This window comes from Scheffersomyces amazonensis, assembly GCF_036850825.1.
Source record: "Scheffersomyces amazonensis strain UFMG-HMD-26.3 chromosome Unknown RJT21scaffold_3, whole genome shotgun sequence".
Taxonomy (NCBI): Eukaryota; Fungi; Ascomycota; class Pichiomycetes; order Serinales; family Debaryomycetaceae; genus Scheffersomyces; species Scheffersomyces amazonensis.
In genome coordinates, this window is record NW_027042743.1 from 1517551 (window position 1) to 1534929 (window position 17379).

A 17379-nucleotide genomic window follows, 5' to 3' on the forward strand; every position below is an offset into this window, starting at 1 on the left:
TTATTAGTAAGTGTATGTGCTTAAGTGTTTACTGTGTGCACTGTGTGTATGTGTACGACATTTCTCGGTACGACATTTAAAACTTTTTGAACAGAGCAATAGTAAAACTAAAACGCTCTACAGTACTCTACAGAATTACCCTGTACAGTACCTCATACTAAGCATCTATACCCTTCAGTAATTACTGGTCCATAGCGTAATATAGAAAATGACAGAAGTAGTCCCTCAACAAGTGTTATACTGTAAAGTGTGTAGTTTTCCACCAGAATACTGTGAATTTGGAGTCTCATTAAAGAAATGTCAAGAATGGTTAGAAGATGCTAATAGTGAATTATACGATAAGTTATACGGAGAAGAAGCATTAAGTCAGAAATTCTCTAGTACATTATCAGTAGAAAAGCAAGAAAAGATTAATGCCGAATTAGCTAAGAAACAATTAAAGGAGGAAGCTAAGCAAGAGAGAGAATTACAGAGAAAGTTACAATCCAAGATTACCATTAAAAGAATAGAAAGAAATAGAAGAAAACATGTTATAACCATTACTGGATTAGAATTATTAGAAATGGATTTAAAGAAGTTAGCCAAACAGTTTGCGTCTAAATTTGCTACGGGAGCTACGGTCAGTAAGAATGCCGAGAAGAAGGATGAGATTATTATTCAGGGTGATGTGAGTGATGAGACTAAAGAAGAGCTTGAAAAGATTTTAAACGACAAGGGATTGAAGGGCATTGAGATTGAACAGATTGACGATAAGAAGCTTAAGAAGAAGGCTGCTGCTGCTGCTGCTGCTGCTGGAGCTGCTGGTGGTGCACCAGCTTCTTCCAACTAGTTACTATTAACTATATCTATTATTTATAAGTAAATGAATGTACATAATATTTGACTATAAACTAACTAATAATACTAGCAAAAGAAGAAAGTAACCATTACACCATATTAACAACTAGTTAATACAGCACCATAATAAATAAAGAAGTCGTAACAATAAATAATTGCCATTGGCAAGTAACGAACGGAAGGCCGGATATTAAGAATAATAATAATGTCGATGATAATAAATATAATTAAACTCTAGGAAAGGAAATAGTATAGTACAATGAATCTGTAGAACCAATAGTTACATGATTCTACAATAGGGTATACGGGCATAGGTAAGGACAAGGGCATTAAGTGAGTAGTTCATGATAATAATTTTGAAATGGTAGGCACTTTATCTTGATTAGTACTTTCTGAATTATGACTGCTACCTACAGATGGAATAGTTGAATTTATACCAGCAGCATATTCTCCAGATAAAGATTTTATAGAAGGTAATTTAACTTCCGAGTTGGTATTGAAATTTCTGGAAGAATAGTCGGATGTTGAAGTGGTTGGATAGATTGAAGTTGCCATTAGTGGTGATTTTTCAAGTGAAATAGATTTTAAATCTGTATAACTAGTAGTGGTGCTTCGGATGGGTAATACCACCGTTGATGGAGCCTTTACAGTTATAGATGGTAATACTTCATCCTTCTTAGGAATGGTTTGAGCTGGGGCAACTAAGGGTGCTGGAGGTGGAGGAGGTACAACAGTTAATTGTTGAGTTGGAGGTTGTAATACTGTCTGTTGTCCAACTACTGAGATGGGGACCATTTGAGGTACCCCATTAGGAGCAGTTGTTTGAACTAATTGAAATGTTTGTGGCTGTAATGAATTACCAGTTGTATAATATACTGGTCCTGGTTGAAGAGCAACCAACTGACCATAAGGTGGTTGTTGAAGGACATGACCATTGGCAGTCATAGTTGGGGTAGTATTGACTGTTCCTGGCATAGATGGTGGAGCAACTGTTTGAATTATGGAATATGTTGGGCCTGGTAATACTACACCATTTGGTTGAGTTGGAATTCCTGGGCCTTGTACTGGTACAGATACTGGTACAGAATTGACTTGTTGAGTACTTGTAGGTGGAAGTGATGATGGGAAATGTGGTGTAGCAGCAGGCACTGTGGTAGGAGTATCTATACTTCGACTATTACTCTTGGATTTACTATTAGTATTCTGAGATTTAGCAGGTGAATCCTTTTCTGATTTAACTATAGTTTGAGTAACAGTAGAATCTGAATTAGCCATAGCAGTAGGTCCACTTTCGACTTTCTCTTGTCTTAAAGTTTGATTATACTGAGCCATTCTTAAAGCATTTCTTGCATTAGTATCTAAAGTAAGATAAGCACAATGTAATTTACCTTTAGTACAATTCATACATGCCGGTAAAGTTTCATCACATTTAATTCTTCTCTTTTTACATGTGCCACATCCAAGATGGGAATTACGATGTTTTCTTCTAGAATTCTTTTTATTGGCATTTCGAGATTTTATATTACTTTCAAATTCAGGTTTGCCCACTCTGTGATGATGGTTATGGTGGTGATTTATATTTGAATGAGTATCTGAATGTGATACTAATGGAGCAGACAGTTGTGATGGGGATGTACGACTAGCTTTCAGGTAGGGAGACATTTTGATAGTGAAATTTCCCTGAGTGATCTTTGATATTGAAGGTAAAGTATTAGTATTAGTATTATTATTATTATTATTATTAGGATTATTATTATTTGAATTAGTAGAACTTGAAGATGATGGTGAAGATGACGATGAGCTCGATGGCAGTGTAGATAGAATTGATACCATAGACTTAGGAGGACTCACACTAGTAGCCTTAGCAGGCAGAGATTGATTAGAAGTTATTTGACTGGGACTTTTGTTAGGTGGAGCCGGATTCTTTAGGGCAGAATCGAACATATCCATTGTATGGATGGTATAAAAGTATTGTAGGTAGAGTTACTTATTTAGGAAGTACTAAGTAACTGATCAGTAAGGAACGAAAAATAAAGGAAAAGAAGTGGTAGATAAAATTGCAAATGATTCGGAATGGAATTTTGCTTTCAATAGTGATTCTTAACGGCTATGTGTGTTACATATGGGTAAGTGATATTAATAATTCACTAGGTTCTGTAATTTAGTTTTTACCATTAGTGATTTGGTAGTGACAACCGTCATTTTGTCTGTCGGATTTCCCGTTTTTTTGGATTATTTTTTTTTATTTTTTCTTCGTTTCTTTTTTGTATTTATTTTTTATACATACTTAACAATTATGTATTATAATAATTTTATTTTTAACTTTTATTTTATTTTATTTTATTTTAATTTATTTTCTTTTCTCTTCAGTTTAACAACTATATTTATCTGATTTATTTTCTGATGCATGCCTGGATATGCACCAAACTGGCTAAAAGTTTAGGGAGGAAGGCCAACTTAGAAAGTGGCTAGGGGGATGTAGGTTGGAGTAATAGAATATAATATTAACAAAACATAAGAAAGTTAATACTTACAACAGAGATAATATTAACAAGCAAAGGAGAGTGAACCATGATTACTTAAAACTTTAATTAAAATATCAACATTCCTGATCATACTGATCATTGGCTTAAATCAGAGTAACAGCTTTATCTCATAGACGATTCTCATATTTGATGGCACACTCACGCACACACGACACACACAAATTTACGAATCAAATCAGTAAATGTAGATTTACGAGATAAGCATAGCAACTATCGTAGAATAATTACAGAGCCCTTACTTAAGGGATGTACAGATTTTTCTTGTCTATGAATTACTAAACAAACTCTCACTGGTTATGGTCAACAATATGTACAAGATGCTAGGCAAAATCAAACATTATATAGGCAGACTGAGAAGAGCAAACACCAAACTAAAAATAGATCTCGCAAAGATAATTACAATAGACTTAGAGTAAGACTCTCATACCGCAGTTTTAGTCTCATAACCTGGAATTCCAAGAACTCTCCCGAAATTTGTATAATAAGATCTGAAATGCCGCCTTGTGTGGCAATGAAAGAAATCTTTTGTGTGTTGATATTATTGAAAATTTGTACAATCAGAAGACTATGTTCTATATTTGTCGATCCTGAACTCTTTTCTTGTCATTATAGAACATAAGTCGTACACGATAGCTGTTACTATTTTCATTCAGTTATTGTTTATTAAGTCTATATATTGTCTGAAGGAATGCAACTTTTCCATTGAAAAAAATTCTTTCTTTTCAACGTAAATGCTTTGCCTAGCTGCGTCGGCTATAAAACTTATTTATATTTATTTGTTTCTGCATATATTAGATCGAATTATATTTCTTCATATTTTTATATTTTTTAGTTCTTACATGGCATTTCGGTAGGTCTTTACGGAGTTCAGGAATTATTATTGATGTTTTACTTTTTTTACGGATCTCATTGCCCGGACTGAAGCGCTTTTACGAAGGTCTTAGAAAAAGCATTTTCTAGCGACGCTTCACGCAGGTAGTTCACCGAATGCCGAGAAGAGACAGACGCCTTCAGAACATTTAATTAGAAGGACGCACTAGCTAAAAAAGTTAAAGTAAAACCATTTCAATGATTTGGATGTATATATAGAACAATTACAGCGATATTTAGTACTGAAACGAAGACCATCTAAATTCTGGTTTTTTTTAGAAAAATAAAATAGAAGACTTCTAGCGAGAGAATGCTTCTTGTCGTATTGAAATCAAGGCAGTAACTTGCGATACCATAATGTCGTCGTATTTTTCTAGACAATGGATGTCGTATTTTTTAACTTTTGTGAGAGGATATATCTTTTACTATTAGCTGATCAAAATCTTACTATTGCTACTATTTTGCTACTGCTTTTAAGTGATCTTTTAACGTCTTAAAAAAGTATTCAGAGATTTTTCATTTGAAAAGTTGTGTAAGCTTCTGATATGCAAAAACTATTTCATATTTGCTTACTGTCAGGTGAAATAGTTAAAATCGTTGACGTCACGCTAACCTGAATTTGTCTTGATACTGCTGGAAATCGTTGGTATGCAAAGGCCACAATTTCTAAAATACAATGAACATTTTTGTAAAGAATGAAAGGGATGCTTACTTAAGCTCTTCGAATTGACTTGTGATTCCTCCAATATTTCGTACCTTTTTTTTGCGAACTACCAGAAGAACAAAGAGGACGCGATGATCGGAATAAAAAATAACGATAAAAAAAATACCGGAACAATAGGAGGAGTAAAATCTAAGTAAAACTGAAGCATCGGTCATTTAATTCTTGCAAAAGATGCCGATGTCAAATATAAATATAGAAAAAGTATTATGTATCGTATTAGTTTCTGTTAAAGGCATCGCAGGAACATTTGCCACCCATAGCCCATAAGAGAATATATAAGCAAAGCTGATCGACACCATTCCGAGTTCACCGTCGTTATATATTCAGTCTAATGGGGCACATTAACATTATGTTGATTCATGCACTACGACGGTATATAGAAGCAACTAATGAAGCATTAGCCCGACAAAGGAATTATTTCGGCCTACGCTTATGTATAAGAATGAAATGCGGAATCAATGCTTTCGCTAGTAAACGGTTACTCAACAATATGTACAACTACATAATAGACGAGTATACTCCAGCCCACAAATTCTCTTATAATGGTTTTCAAATTGAAATATGCAGTTAAAAATTAAAATGAAATTTCTTAGCTATGCCCCTCTTGTACAAATTATGCCAAAATACACTGCAGTCAATTCAGTCTTAAACTTTAATCTTGTTTAGACATGAGCAATACTTGAATGATATGAATTAGTGATGTATCATTCTTACCGTTGCTACAACAGTTGCAATTCATAGTAGTCGTAAATTTTCTGGTTAGACTTGCCATGATTACGTCATAAATAAAATGTACGAACAATGATGATGCTATTGTACATCCCCTGCTTTTATTTTTTCGCACTTAGACATTTTTAAGCAGGTGCGGCAAATTGACAAAGAAATGTCTGAAACTTTTAATATTTTGTCTGATCGATTAACAGTCGTATAACAGCGTAAGATGCAAGTTTAGCCATTTGCGGTATGTTTTTTATTAAATGCCGAGCAAGTGAAGGTTGCCCCTGTCGTATTTCAATTTTATATTTACATTTCAACATATTATAACCTCCACATAACAATACCGTCTAGCTTATTGTATGAGGAAGACGGTAGTCACAACTCTGTATATTAACTTCTATATAGCAATGTTTATTGTTATTTTCAATAAATGGTTTAAATCAAGTTTATTCTTGATTTCCAAGCCCTAATGCTTTTTATTCGACTCGAGTTTACAAACCTGTCTCGTCATTCCTTTTGAATAACATAATTATGTAGTTAGTGATATAGTTAGTTATTGTCCGCTAAGTTTCCTTCTACGGTAAATATTCAAATACTCAGCTTTCGTCCCTGGTTGTTTTTATACGCCTTGCATTCTATCATTGTTCGATTCTATAACAGACATAGATACGTGTTCAGTCAGAAATAATTCCTACAAAATTGTCTCAGAGCAATCACGAACTTGGTAGTTACCGATTATAATTCTAATTGTATTTTATGCAATTAATTATATAAAGTATGGTGGATAGTTGCTCAATCTAACAGATATCTTCTCCCAGAAAAAGCATATATTATTTTCTTCATGCTTAATTACTTAAGATTTAGTAGATTTCAGCAGCACTCTATTCCTATTATATAATTGGAGCACCAATTATTTCCCAATGAAGTAACTGTTGTGTAATCTACACTTTTAATTCTACATATATTTTCTAATGATGGTATTTTTTAACTTTTGGCATATGCGCATACCGCACATGCACTCTGTTGCAATACCTACAAAATAATTTCATCCTCCACCATTGTCTTCGCATATCGGGAAACTGAAAATGTCGTCGTAATTTTGTTGTTATTTTAGTTTGTCTTCTTTGGTACCTACGTTAAAATGGTGTTCTTCACAATAGTGTATTTCTCAACAATGGTGATTCAATAAAATGAGTGGCTTTACCATAACAATCGTCTGCAAATAGAGTTATGAGACTCATTGTTGACGTGCAAAAATAATTAATTTCAATTTCAATGCAAGGTAAGAAGCGCTTTAAACTAAATTTAACGTAAATGAAAGCACAGATCCATTGTTGAACTAGCGCGGTGTTATTATATTTCAGCTCAATCGGGACACAAGATAATTTGCCTGGTCTGCATCATTTCATCTCAAGTTATTGTATTTCATGTTCAAAGTGATGAACTAATTTCATCTTCAGTGTGGCCGAACTAAACATCAAGAAGACCTTGGCTATTAATTAGAGTTACATAATGACCGTTAAGACTACCTCGGATGGATAATCTTCACTATATATATATATTTTTTTTCACTGCGAAAGGGATTTGAGATTTTTTCAGACAAGAAATATTTTATTGCAATTTTTATAAATACGAACAAAGACCGATGAAAAATTATAAACCATTTGGTCACGTGCTCGTGATCGCGTGACGAGTTTCTCCAGGAAATCAAAATTTTTCTAACGGCTCATCAGCACTAATAGCCTCAAGTACTGTGGGGCCCTGCAATGGGAAATTTAATATGACAGATCAAGAAGCGAATAACAACAGTGTCAATGACTGTGGTAAACAAGGTAATACAAAGTCAAAAGTAAAACAAAGGAAAGGACAAACTGATGAAGAATATAGAATACAGAAAGCAGAATTCGAAGAAACAGGTCCAGTAATAAATACCCAGGATTGGTTTATTGATAATAAGAGCAAATTGGAAACGATTAGTAAAGATGCAAAAATCGACCGAAAGTTTATATTAAATGCTATTGAGCTTCTATATTTTAGACGTAGGTATGATGAATGTCTTCAATTTATTGAGAAATATGCTGAGTCGATGTATGAAAATGATGATATATCATCAGGTAATAGCAATAAAAAGATCGATAAAGATTTTCAGCAAATCTTGCATATCAAATCAAAGTGTACGGAGAAGCTTGTCGTTATACAACCCTAACCAGCGTAGTTAATTACCATCAACGATTAGCTTCTATATTGTTGCACCTCTAGCCTATTGCTTATTTTATGAAATTTATGTATTTATCAATGTATATTAGTGTATAATCTAGGATCCAAATAAAGATCACCCATTTAAACCTTTGTATTAAGTAACATTTTCTGACATATTATTAACGTTTCACCCAAATTCGTACCTCGATGCTACTGACCAGTCGTTTTCTATAAACACTATCATTAAACTCATCACCATCATCAAATTCTTGCTTAGCTTCCTCGGGAACTTGCTCCCTGAATTCATCTAATACTTTCACTGTCGACGTTATAATATCCACTTGATAGTGTAATTCCTCATCGAAATATAATGCTAGTGAAAGTGCCTTCTCGATTGTCTTACCCATTCCCTTAACTACGATGTAATTCACCTTTTTATACTCTCCATTCTGATACTTTGTTTTCCCTCGACTTCTAGAATTAGAAGAGATCATTGATTTATCGAATTTGTCCAACAGTCTTTGAATCTTCTTAACGGCTGATACAAATGGTGTTGAGCTCTTTACGAGAAATGTAGTCTCTCTTTCCACTGCAGATTCTATGCGTACGTTGGGTGAATGCTTTATATGTCGTCCTGCTATTCTTTCGTTCTTAACTATCTTATCATTTGCTGTGGTAGACATGGCCGGCGGATTATCAATAGCTCTGTCTCTCTAGCGATGTAGTTCAGATTTTTTCAATTACATATATTTTTCTCACTGTTAACTTAAACAGAGTATCTCCTCCAGTACTATTAAGAGAAACCAGCAACAAATACCATTTACAAAGTTATACTTTTTCGTCTACTTAAACGTCTTAGAGTATTCTTATCCATTGGCATATCTTTAGTTTTTTGTGTTGTTAAGGCGTTCTTTAAACAAGATTAAACAAGATCAGTGTAATTAACTAGAAACGCGTATCCACCATGTTCTCGTCACAAGAGTCTATACAAAGCCGGAAGCGTTCAGCAGAAGAAGAGGACGTAGAATACGGCAGTGACTACCACAGTAACACATCTTATGATTCAGATATGTATACATCACACGAATTCAAGAAACTACAACGTCATAAAATACACTCCGAACTTCATTATCACAGTATCCAAGTGCTATTGGATGCCCAGAGGCAGTTAAATCGTTTGGAGAAACAACCGGAACAGGAACATAATGAAGTTCAGATGACTCCAGAACATCAACAAGAAGCTCAACCGGAGTCTCAGTATCATCAGAAACCCTTCTGGCCTCAGCTTAACAAACTTGGCTCCTCTTAGTAGATCCTCACTACTATAGCATACAAAAAAGTATTTGAGGTAGTTTACAGGTAATGCACTGTACGAATTACACCCTAAAATAGTTAAGTTATCACCCACGAACACATCAATTGTCTTATACAGAGTTGGGTATAATATAGAAGTAGGGTGTCTTATACAAGTGGGGGTCATAGTAATACCTATACAAGTGTGGGGCCTTCTGAGCATTAGCATAAGTAGCATAAGCATTAGAATTAGTATTAGCATACAATACTAAGTTGAATACCATTCGACTAATTACATAGGGGCATATTGCCTAAACCTACATATCCTGTATAACATCATGTATCGATCATTCTGGCAATGAACAACACCATCTAGAAGTTTAGTATATAGTACAGTGAAAGCCGTACAAAAATGTAGAATGCGTCACAAAAGCTTAGCGGTATGATTGAAATTTTCATTACTTCCCTAATTGGAGATAGTACTGAACAAACTACTAACTGTAGAATTTTTAGTTTCTGTAGATATTTGTATGTTAGTGGTAATACGTTAGTGTTAATTGATCTGAATATGTATATAGCCATAGCATTGAGGGTGGTACCGCTAAGGCAGAGTCTGAGTCTGTATGTGTGTCGCACCACTAGTTTAGTAGGCTGTGTAGGAGTACGATTGACACGTCGATTCCATATATCTAGACCCCTCAATTTCAATCCTATAGTTGATAATATCATTGAAGAGTTAAAGAATGATGATGACGATAAGAATCTGAAGAACAGTAGACAGGATAAATCTAACATAAATCTCAAAGACCAGCACCAGAATCAACAACGACGAGGACAAGGACAAGGTCAATACCAAAACCAAAACCAAAACCAAGATGAATCCAGATATGAGAAATTTAAAATATTTATTATCAAATGCTTAGAAACTATGGGTATTACTATTAGTTCCATATCTATACTTGGAGTAGCAGGATTTTTATATCATAAGTTCTATAATATTCATGTTCTTGATAAAATGAATGATGCCTTCGAGATGGGAGACCCTGCAGCTCAATTAGCCATTCATAAGAGAACCCATGATGATAATGCCGATTCAAATGAATATTGGGTAGAACGACCACAACAGAAACAATTGGATGATATAATTAATGGAACCATTATTGGTCGATACTTTTTGTTGGTAGGAGAAAAGGGAACTGGTAAGACTTCTCTTATATTAGAATCAATGAAAAAAGTCGGTGGTTATAACGTTACCATTTTTGATGCTCATGCCGATCCAGAAATTTTCAGAATTAGATTAGGTAAAGCTCTCAATTTTGCTTATAATGAAGATTATATTGGTTCGTTGTTTTCAATCAGGGGTCCAAGAGATACAACTGCTTTATTGGATATTGAACGTGCATTCAGTAAACTAGAAGAATTAGCTATTAGAAGAGTTCAGAAAATTCATAAACCATTAATTGTTATTATCAATAATGCTCATTTAATTAAAGAAAATGAAGAAGGTATCAAACTATTGGAATTATTACAACAAAAAGCTGAAGGACTTAGTGGTTCAGGTTTGGTAACAATTTTATTTAATAGTGATGATTATTGGGTATATGAAAAGTTAAAAAAGTTAGGAACTAGATTAGAATTAATTAATGTTCGAGATTTCAATCGTAAAGAAACAATTAGTTCATTGAAATATATCAGACATAAATATTTCCGAAATGATCCACAACATCAATTGACCGATGAAATATGTCATCAGATTTATGATCTTATTGGTGGAAGACCACAACATATAACTCAAGTGGCAAGACATAGAGACATAATACGTGCATGTCATGAAATAATAGACCGTGAAAAAACATGGTTTTTAAATCAATGTGGATTATTGGGAGAAGCAATGGATGATGATGTTATGGAATCAGGTAAATTTTCTACTAGTGCTATGTTACTTATGAAAGAATTTGTTAAAATGGATAGAGAAAGAATGAATACATTGATTACAGATAGTGGATCTGATCATTCAAGATATCGAGATCATCAATTACCTGAATTACCTTTATGGAGAAGTAGACAGATAATGACTAGAAATGATTATATTCAACAGTATGATAATCTCAATATATTTACTATAGATTCAGAATCAAGAGTTCGTGCAGATTCTGTTCCCATGATGCGAGCATTTCATGAGATTGCATCTCAACCACACTTTGAATCGTTATTAGAAGATACCATACAACGAGTTGCCGACATAGAATCATTAGGGAGAACTCGAGAAATTGTTGCCAAAGACTTAAACTTAGGAAGTCATTATCAAATATCGAAAAAGACTAAGGATGAGTTTGAAGTGAAATTACGACCAAGTGAAAAGGAGAAGAGAGTTCATGGAGATTTTGAAACTCTAAGAGAAGATGATGATGACGATTGTGATGATGAAGATGATGATTTATATATGGAAGATATAGATAGAAGAGATACTAGAAAATGGTGGAAGCGTAGAATGAAGGGATTTGATCAGACCTATCTGGCCTACCCAAGTCCCACCACTACCCATCCTGAAGATGATCATGAACTGTATTAGTATGTATTGATTAAGTAATTATTTATTAATTCACAAAATCGGTGGTATGCTTTTTGCAACCGAACCTTCACGTGAGTCATGAATACTCGAATTTCTTTTGAGTTACCGCATTGGGAAAATTAAGCGGATGATAGATTTTCTAATTGTCTATATAATTTGTAATCTTATGGAATCTATTATTAATAGGATCTTGTTATAGAGTAAATATAGAAAGAATGACTATAAAGGCAGGTCCCGTAAGGATCAGTACTAGAGAAGCAGCCGAAGCACTCATTGATCGATATGATAATTTTTTATTTGATTGTGACGGAGTAATTTGGCTTGATGAAAAGGCTATACCGGGAGTATTAAGAACTATTGAATATTTAGAATCTAAGGGGAAGAAGTATGTGTTTGTGACTAATAATTCATCTAAATCTCGTCTGGATTATGTTCATAAATTTGCCAAATTAGGGTTCAAAGGTATTACCAAAGAGAGAGTTTATCCAACTTGTTATGCAGCTGTGGCAGCTCTTAAGGATACCTATGGAATTGAATCCGGAGCTAAAGTTTGGGTATTAGGAGATTCCGGTATTGAACAGGAATTGAAAGAGGAAGGTTATATACCATTAGGAGGCACTGATGAAAGATTGGATGGACCATGGAATCCAAATAGTGAATTATTAAAGGTTGATCCCGAAGTTAAAGCCGTAATTGTTGGATCAACTAAAGATTTCAATTATAATAGAATAGCTCTGACTTTACAATACTTATTATATAATAATAAGTCTATTCCATTCATTGGAGCTAATATTGATAGAACATATCCTGGACCAGATGGATTAATCCTTCCTGCTGGAGGTAGTGTTGTTAATTACATGTACTATACAGCTCATAGAGATTTTTTAAATGTAGGAAAACCCAGTACAGTCTTCTTAGATACAATTCTTGCCCATAATGAATTTGATAGACTGAAAACTTTAATGGTAGGAGATACATTATATACGGATATAAAGTTTGGAAATGATGGACAATTAGGTAATGGGGCTGGATCATTATTAGTCTTATCAGGAGGTACAAAGGTATCTGATTTAAATCATTTGATCCAGAACCCCCACTCGTTTGAAGACGGAGAAAGCCTTATACCATCATATTTTGTCGATTCCTTAGCCACTTTAACCGATTGGTTAGAGTGATCTGACACACAATTTTAATAGACACTATATACAAATATACAAATATACGTAAATGCTTATGCGCACACACTAAATATTAATTTACCACCTACCGTAACATGATATTTTTCTGACCTATACCCTTAGATTGATTGTGATAAGTTACGAGCTCTCACAAAAAAAGTCTGTGGATCAGGAATCACTTCACGGCTAAACCACTAATAGTCATTGCCACCCACACCGTATTACTCATAGAATTTTATATAGTGCTGTAGAACATCCTTCGAAAAGGAAGAATTGTATCTTAAATCAAATTTAGAAAGAAATATAGATCAATTACTATTACGAAATACACAATACGCATTACTCATTATTCATTACTAATAGTCGGACCATGCTTAATTTTACGGGACAAACCAAAAAGAGAGTAGTACGACTTGGTGATGCCGGCCGTTCTGGTCCATTGGGTCCGAGAGGTTCAGCGGACTATCTTCATCAGGCCAAACTTCAAAGAATTCAACGTGAAGAACAACGACAACGAGAGAAATCCGCCACATTAATTCAAAAGAAGATAAGGTCATATCTCCATAGGAAACAGTTGGGTCAACAAATTGAGAGACAATGGCTTAAAGATTATAATCATTGGCCCGATAATTTATCATGGAACCAATGGTTTTCTCAAATCCCTTATTTGACAAGATGGGTAATTCCCAAAGAAACTGAAGAGTCAGTACGGAATTTCCTAGATATTATAGATGATTTATTGGAAAAGTCTCCATACGAATTGACACCAAAGCAACAGACAATATTTCTAGATTCTTTAATAGTATTATTAGCAAGAGGTTGGATCTATAGAGGTATAGTTATTCGGTATATCGATAATCTATGGATAAAATTCGGTAGTATTGAATCAACAAATACTGAAGATTTAATAAGATTACTGGCAAAATTTATAATAGAAACAGCTCGAGGTCTGAGACAATGGATAAATGCTCGAGATTTATCATTAAAAGTTGCCATTTCTAAACCTTCAACTGAGATATTTAAGATACTATCACTCTCCAGTGCATATAATGATATTACTAATAAATCAGATTATTTATCAATGTTTAAAACCATTTGGATGACTAGTCTGTTTGTTGGTTCTGAAGATGGACTTTATCTATTAGATAATTATTTAACATTACATGGAGATACTCAATTTGATGAAATAGATTTTAAAGTTCTTGCGGATATTCTACAAAATTCTAAAATAACAATTCGAATGGTTCCTACTAATATTGATTATGATCTGTCCAATAATGTTATTAGTTCTTTATATTCAACATCATTTATTAAATCAGCCATTACATTTTTAACTGATGATAATCAATCAGTAAGAAATTCAAGTTTACATATAATATCTCAATTAGTATCTTTACATCCACCTTCAAAGAGTAAATTATGTATGCTTTTAACCATTACTGCCAATGCTTTTCGAAACTTATTTGGAGCCATTAAATCTCATCATATTTATCAAGGTTTCCTACAATTTAGTCAAAGGAATCAAGATTATGTTAGATATGATCAAATAAATCAAGTATATGAGACAATAAATGAATCTGAAATTAAGACTTTTTGGGATTTAATAAGTACATTTGAAGAAGTATATTCTTATTGGCTTGTTGTATCAAATGATATTGAAAGTTTTCTGGATGATAGACTTGATCTTACAGAGGTTAGTGAATTTCTATTATTTTTAAAATGTTTATGTTTAACATTAATATTTCTTGGTAGTAAAGGTTCAGAATTAATTAATGATATTGATAAAATTAAATCTATATCAATAACTTTATTAAATCAATTATATTCTAAGAATTTAAGATTGAAATTCTTAAATAAAGAATTCTGGAAACCAGTTGAACTTAAATTTGATATAAATGCTTTACTTCCTAATGTAGCTGATGAAGAAGAAAAAAGAGTTAAAATTCAAGAACTGTTTGATGATAATGATAATCTTCAAGATGATAATGATGATATTCTTATTGATGATACTGATTTTAATAGAAGTAGAAAACTTCCTATTTTAACTGAAAAGGGTAATGATACTAGTTATAAATTAGAAGTATTAAAGAAATTACCATTTTTTATTGATTTTCAAGATCGAGTTAAAGTATTTCAATTTTTAATTGAATTAGATAAACAAAGATCAGTAGTTTATAATCCATTTGCTCTTGATGATAGATCTAAATTATCAGCTAATATTCGTCGAGAAGAATTAGTTCATGATGCTTATGACCTGTTTCATATGGCAGGAGCTAATTTAAAAAATCAATTAAGTGTAGTATTTTTTAATCAATATGGTCAAGAAGCAGGAATTGATGGAGGAGGTATAACAAAAGAATTTTTAACTAGTGTAGTTAAAGAAGCATTTAATCCACAATTTGAACTTGAATTATTTAAAGAAACTCCATCAGATAATGAAATTTATCCAAATGATGATATCTTTAAAAAAGTTAATAAACAAATTGATGTAACATTTCAACAAGAAAGATTACAATATCTTCGATTTTTAGGTACAATTATGGGGAAATGTTTATATGAAAATATTCTTATGGAAATATCATTTGCTCCATTCTTTTTAAATAAATGGTGTAATGAAAATATGAAGAATTCTATTGATGATTTAAAATATCTTGATCATGAATTATTTGATAATTTAATGAAACTTGTTAAAATGTCTGAAACAGAATTAAATGAATTAGATCTTAATTTTACCATTAATGAACCAATAAATAATCAATATTATTCATTTGATCTTTTACCTCCAAATGGAGAAATTACTCCGGTTACATCAAGTAATAAATTAAATTATATTCATCAAATATCTAATTTTAAATTAAATTTTTCTTTACATATTCAAACTAGATACTTTTTAGATGGATTATTTCAAATTATTTCTTCAAGTTGGTTAAGTATGTTTGATTCATATGAATTACAAATGTTAATTTCTGGAGCTCAAAATGATATTAATATAGAAAATTGGAAAGAAAATGTCGAATATGGAGCTTATTTTGATGATGATTTAACTATTAAATACTTTTGGGAAGTTGTAAGTGAGATGACTCCTCAAGAAAGATTTAAATTAGTTAAATTTGTAACTTCAGTAAGTCGAGCTCCATTATTAGGATTTCAAGCTTTAAGTCCAAAGTTTGGTATTAGAAATTCTGGAGCTAATAAAGATAGATTTCCAACAGCTTCTACATGTATTAATTTATTAAAATTACCAGATTATCAAGATAAAGAATTAATAAGAAAGAAATTATTATATGCTATTAATACCGAAGCCGGATTTGATTTATCATAATTATTGAAAGATAAATATATTTAATATTAAAATATTTTAAAAACTATTGTACAAAAAATTGGGGATCTACATAGGGTTTATGCATATATATATATATGATATATATATGATATGTATAAAATATATATCACTTTAAGCTCTTAAGCTCTTAAGCTCTTACTTTTCTTTTGTTCTTTAACAAGACCTTTTGTTTGACTTGTTGTTGTTCTTGTTCAGATTCAGATTCAGAAGCAGATTCCATTTCTTCATCATCACTCATCATATCATCAGAAGCAATTTCTTCTTCTTCCATAGCATTTTGTTTAGCTTGTTGCTTTTCAGCTCTTCTTCTTATTTCAACTTCTCTCATTCTTAATAATTCTGGATTTTCTTCGACTAATTTCTTATCAGCAGCCAATTTCTTATCTTTATTACCTCTCATTCTATTCTTATAGAAAGCTCTTTCTCTCTTTTGTCTAATTTCTTCTATTCTTGACATAGCTTTAAGGGTTGTTGCAACTAAATCTCTATTATATCTGACAGGTACATTTCTTCTAGCAGCAAAGGTTAAAGTAGAATCAACTACTAATTCTTTACCAGCAGCCTTTCTAAAGGCTTTAGTCCATCTTAATTTTCTTGGATTACGTCTTTGTTTAAATGCTTTATGACATTTAGAACGACAGAATCTAAATTCTTTAGCATCGTTTCTAACAAACATTATCCCATGCAATGGATACACGGGAGATGAACAGAAATGACATTGATAAACTCTCATAATGATAATAGAATATAATAGAATATAATAGAATATATGTATGTATAATATGCAAATAATAAATGGTAATAATGATCTAATCGATTAGATGGGATGAGCTATACCGTAATATAAATTGTAAATGGTAAATGTAAATGTAATGTTAACTATACTAAATGAAAATTTGTATACACTTCACAGTACTATCTCTTAATACTCTCTTATATACACTAACGTTCTGTAGATCTTATTACTAAACTATAACAAACCAAACTTGTGATATTGACCCTCCATCTACAAATTATGAATAATTCTAAAATTTTTTAGAGATGTGCAAAAGAAAAAAAATTAGTGTGGCCTGCATACAGAGCAGAGAGAAAGAAAATTT

At 32.4% G+C, this 17379-nt stretch overlaps 9 protein-coding genes across 9 annotated transcripts; 6 read left to right on the forward strand and 3 right to left on the reverse strand. All coding sequences in view use genetic code 12, as the record gives it.

Annotated features, from left to right (window-relative positions):
• The first annotated feature begins 137 nt into the window (after nt 1-137).
• Nucleotides 138-855, forward strand: RJT21DRAFT_120578 (uncharacterized protein). Its single transcript, XM_064881772.1, has one exon. The coding sequence runs from the start codon at nt 209-211 to the stop codon at nt 827-829; it is 621 nt and encodes a 206-aa protein (XP_064738772.1). The 5' UTR covers nt 138-208; the 3' UTR covers nt 830-855.
• An 18-nt stretch (nt 856-873) lies between these two features.
• ZCF21 (Zcf21p) lies at nt 874-2979 on the reverse strand. The gene has a single exon (XM_064881773.1). The coding sequence runs from the start codon at nt 2785-2787 to the stop codon at nt 1180-1182; it is 1608 nt and encodes a 535-aa protein (XP_064738773.1). The 5' UTR covers nt 2788-2979; the 3' UTR covers nt 874-1179.
• Nucleotides 2980-7474: 4495 nt separating this feature from the next.
• RJT21DRAFT_114137 (uncharacterized protein) lies at nt 7475-7900 on the forward strand (the record flags this gene model as incomplete). Its single annotated transcript, XM_064880223.1, has 1 exon — nt 7475-7900. One exon carries the CDS (start codon nt 7475-7477, stop codon nt 7898-7900), a length of 426 nt encoding a protein of 141 aa, XP_064738774.1.
• A 172-nt stretch (nt 7901-8072) lies between these two features.
• On the reverse strand, nt 8073-8576 carry RJT21DRAFT_1456 (ribonuclease P/MRP protein subunit; the record flags this gene model as incomplete). Its single annotated transcript, XM_064883441.1, has 1 exon — nt 8073-8576. One exon carries the CDS (start codon nt 8574-8576, stop codon nt 8073-8075), a length of 504 nt encoding a protein of 167 aa, XP_064738775.1.
• Nucleotides 8577-8608: 32 nt separating this feature from the next.
• On the forward strand, nt 8609-9564 carry RJT21DRAFT_120582 (uncharacterized protein). Its single transcript, XM_064881774.1, has one exon. It carries the CDS (start codon nt 8858-8860, stop codon nt 9200-9202), a length of 345 nt encoding a protein of 114 aa, XP_064738776.1. The 5' UTR covers nt 8609-8857; the 3' UTR covers nt 9203-9564.
• A 43-nt stretch (nt 9565-9607) lies between these two features.
• Nucleotides 9608-11925, forward strand: RJT21DRAFT_120583 (uncharacterized protein). The gene has a single exon (XM_064881775.1). It carries the CDS (start codon nt 9629-9631, stop codon nt 11756-11758), a length of 2130 nt encoding a protein of 709 aa, XP_064738777.1. The 5' UTR covers nt 9608-9628; the 3' UTR covers nt 11759-11925.
• Nucleotides 11926-13129, forward strand: RJT21DRAFT_120584 (uncharacterized protein). Its single transcript, XM_064881776.1, has one exon. The coding sequence runs from the start codon at nt 11974-11976 to the stop codon at nt 12931-12933; it is 960 nt and encodes a 319-aa protein (XP_064738778.1). The 5' UTR covers nt 11926-11973; the 3' UTR covers nt 12934-13129.
• On the forward strand, nt 13130-16260 carry RJT21DRAFT_120585 (ubiquitin-ubiquitin ligase; the record flags this gene model as incomplete). The annotated part of the gene is made up of 1 exon (XM_064881777.1): nt 13130-16260. The coding sequence occupies exon 1, from the start codon at nt 13307-13309 to the stop codon at nt 16256-16258; it is 2952 nt and encodes a 983-aa protein (XP_064738779.1). The 5' UTR covers nt 13130-13306.
• Nucleotides 16261-17279, reverse strand: RLP24 (ATPase-activating ribosome biosynthesis protein). Its single transcript, XM_064881778.1, has one exon. It carries the CDS (start codon nt 17010-17012, stop codon nt 16407-16409), a length of 606 nt encoding a protein of 201 aa, XP_064738780.1. The 5' UTR covers nt 17013-17279; the 3' UTR covers nt 16261-16406.
• Between the last annotated feature and the right edge of the window lie 100 nt (nt 17280-17379).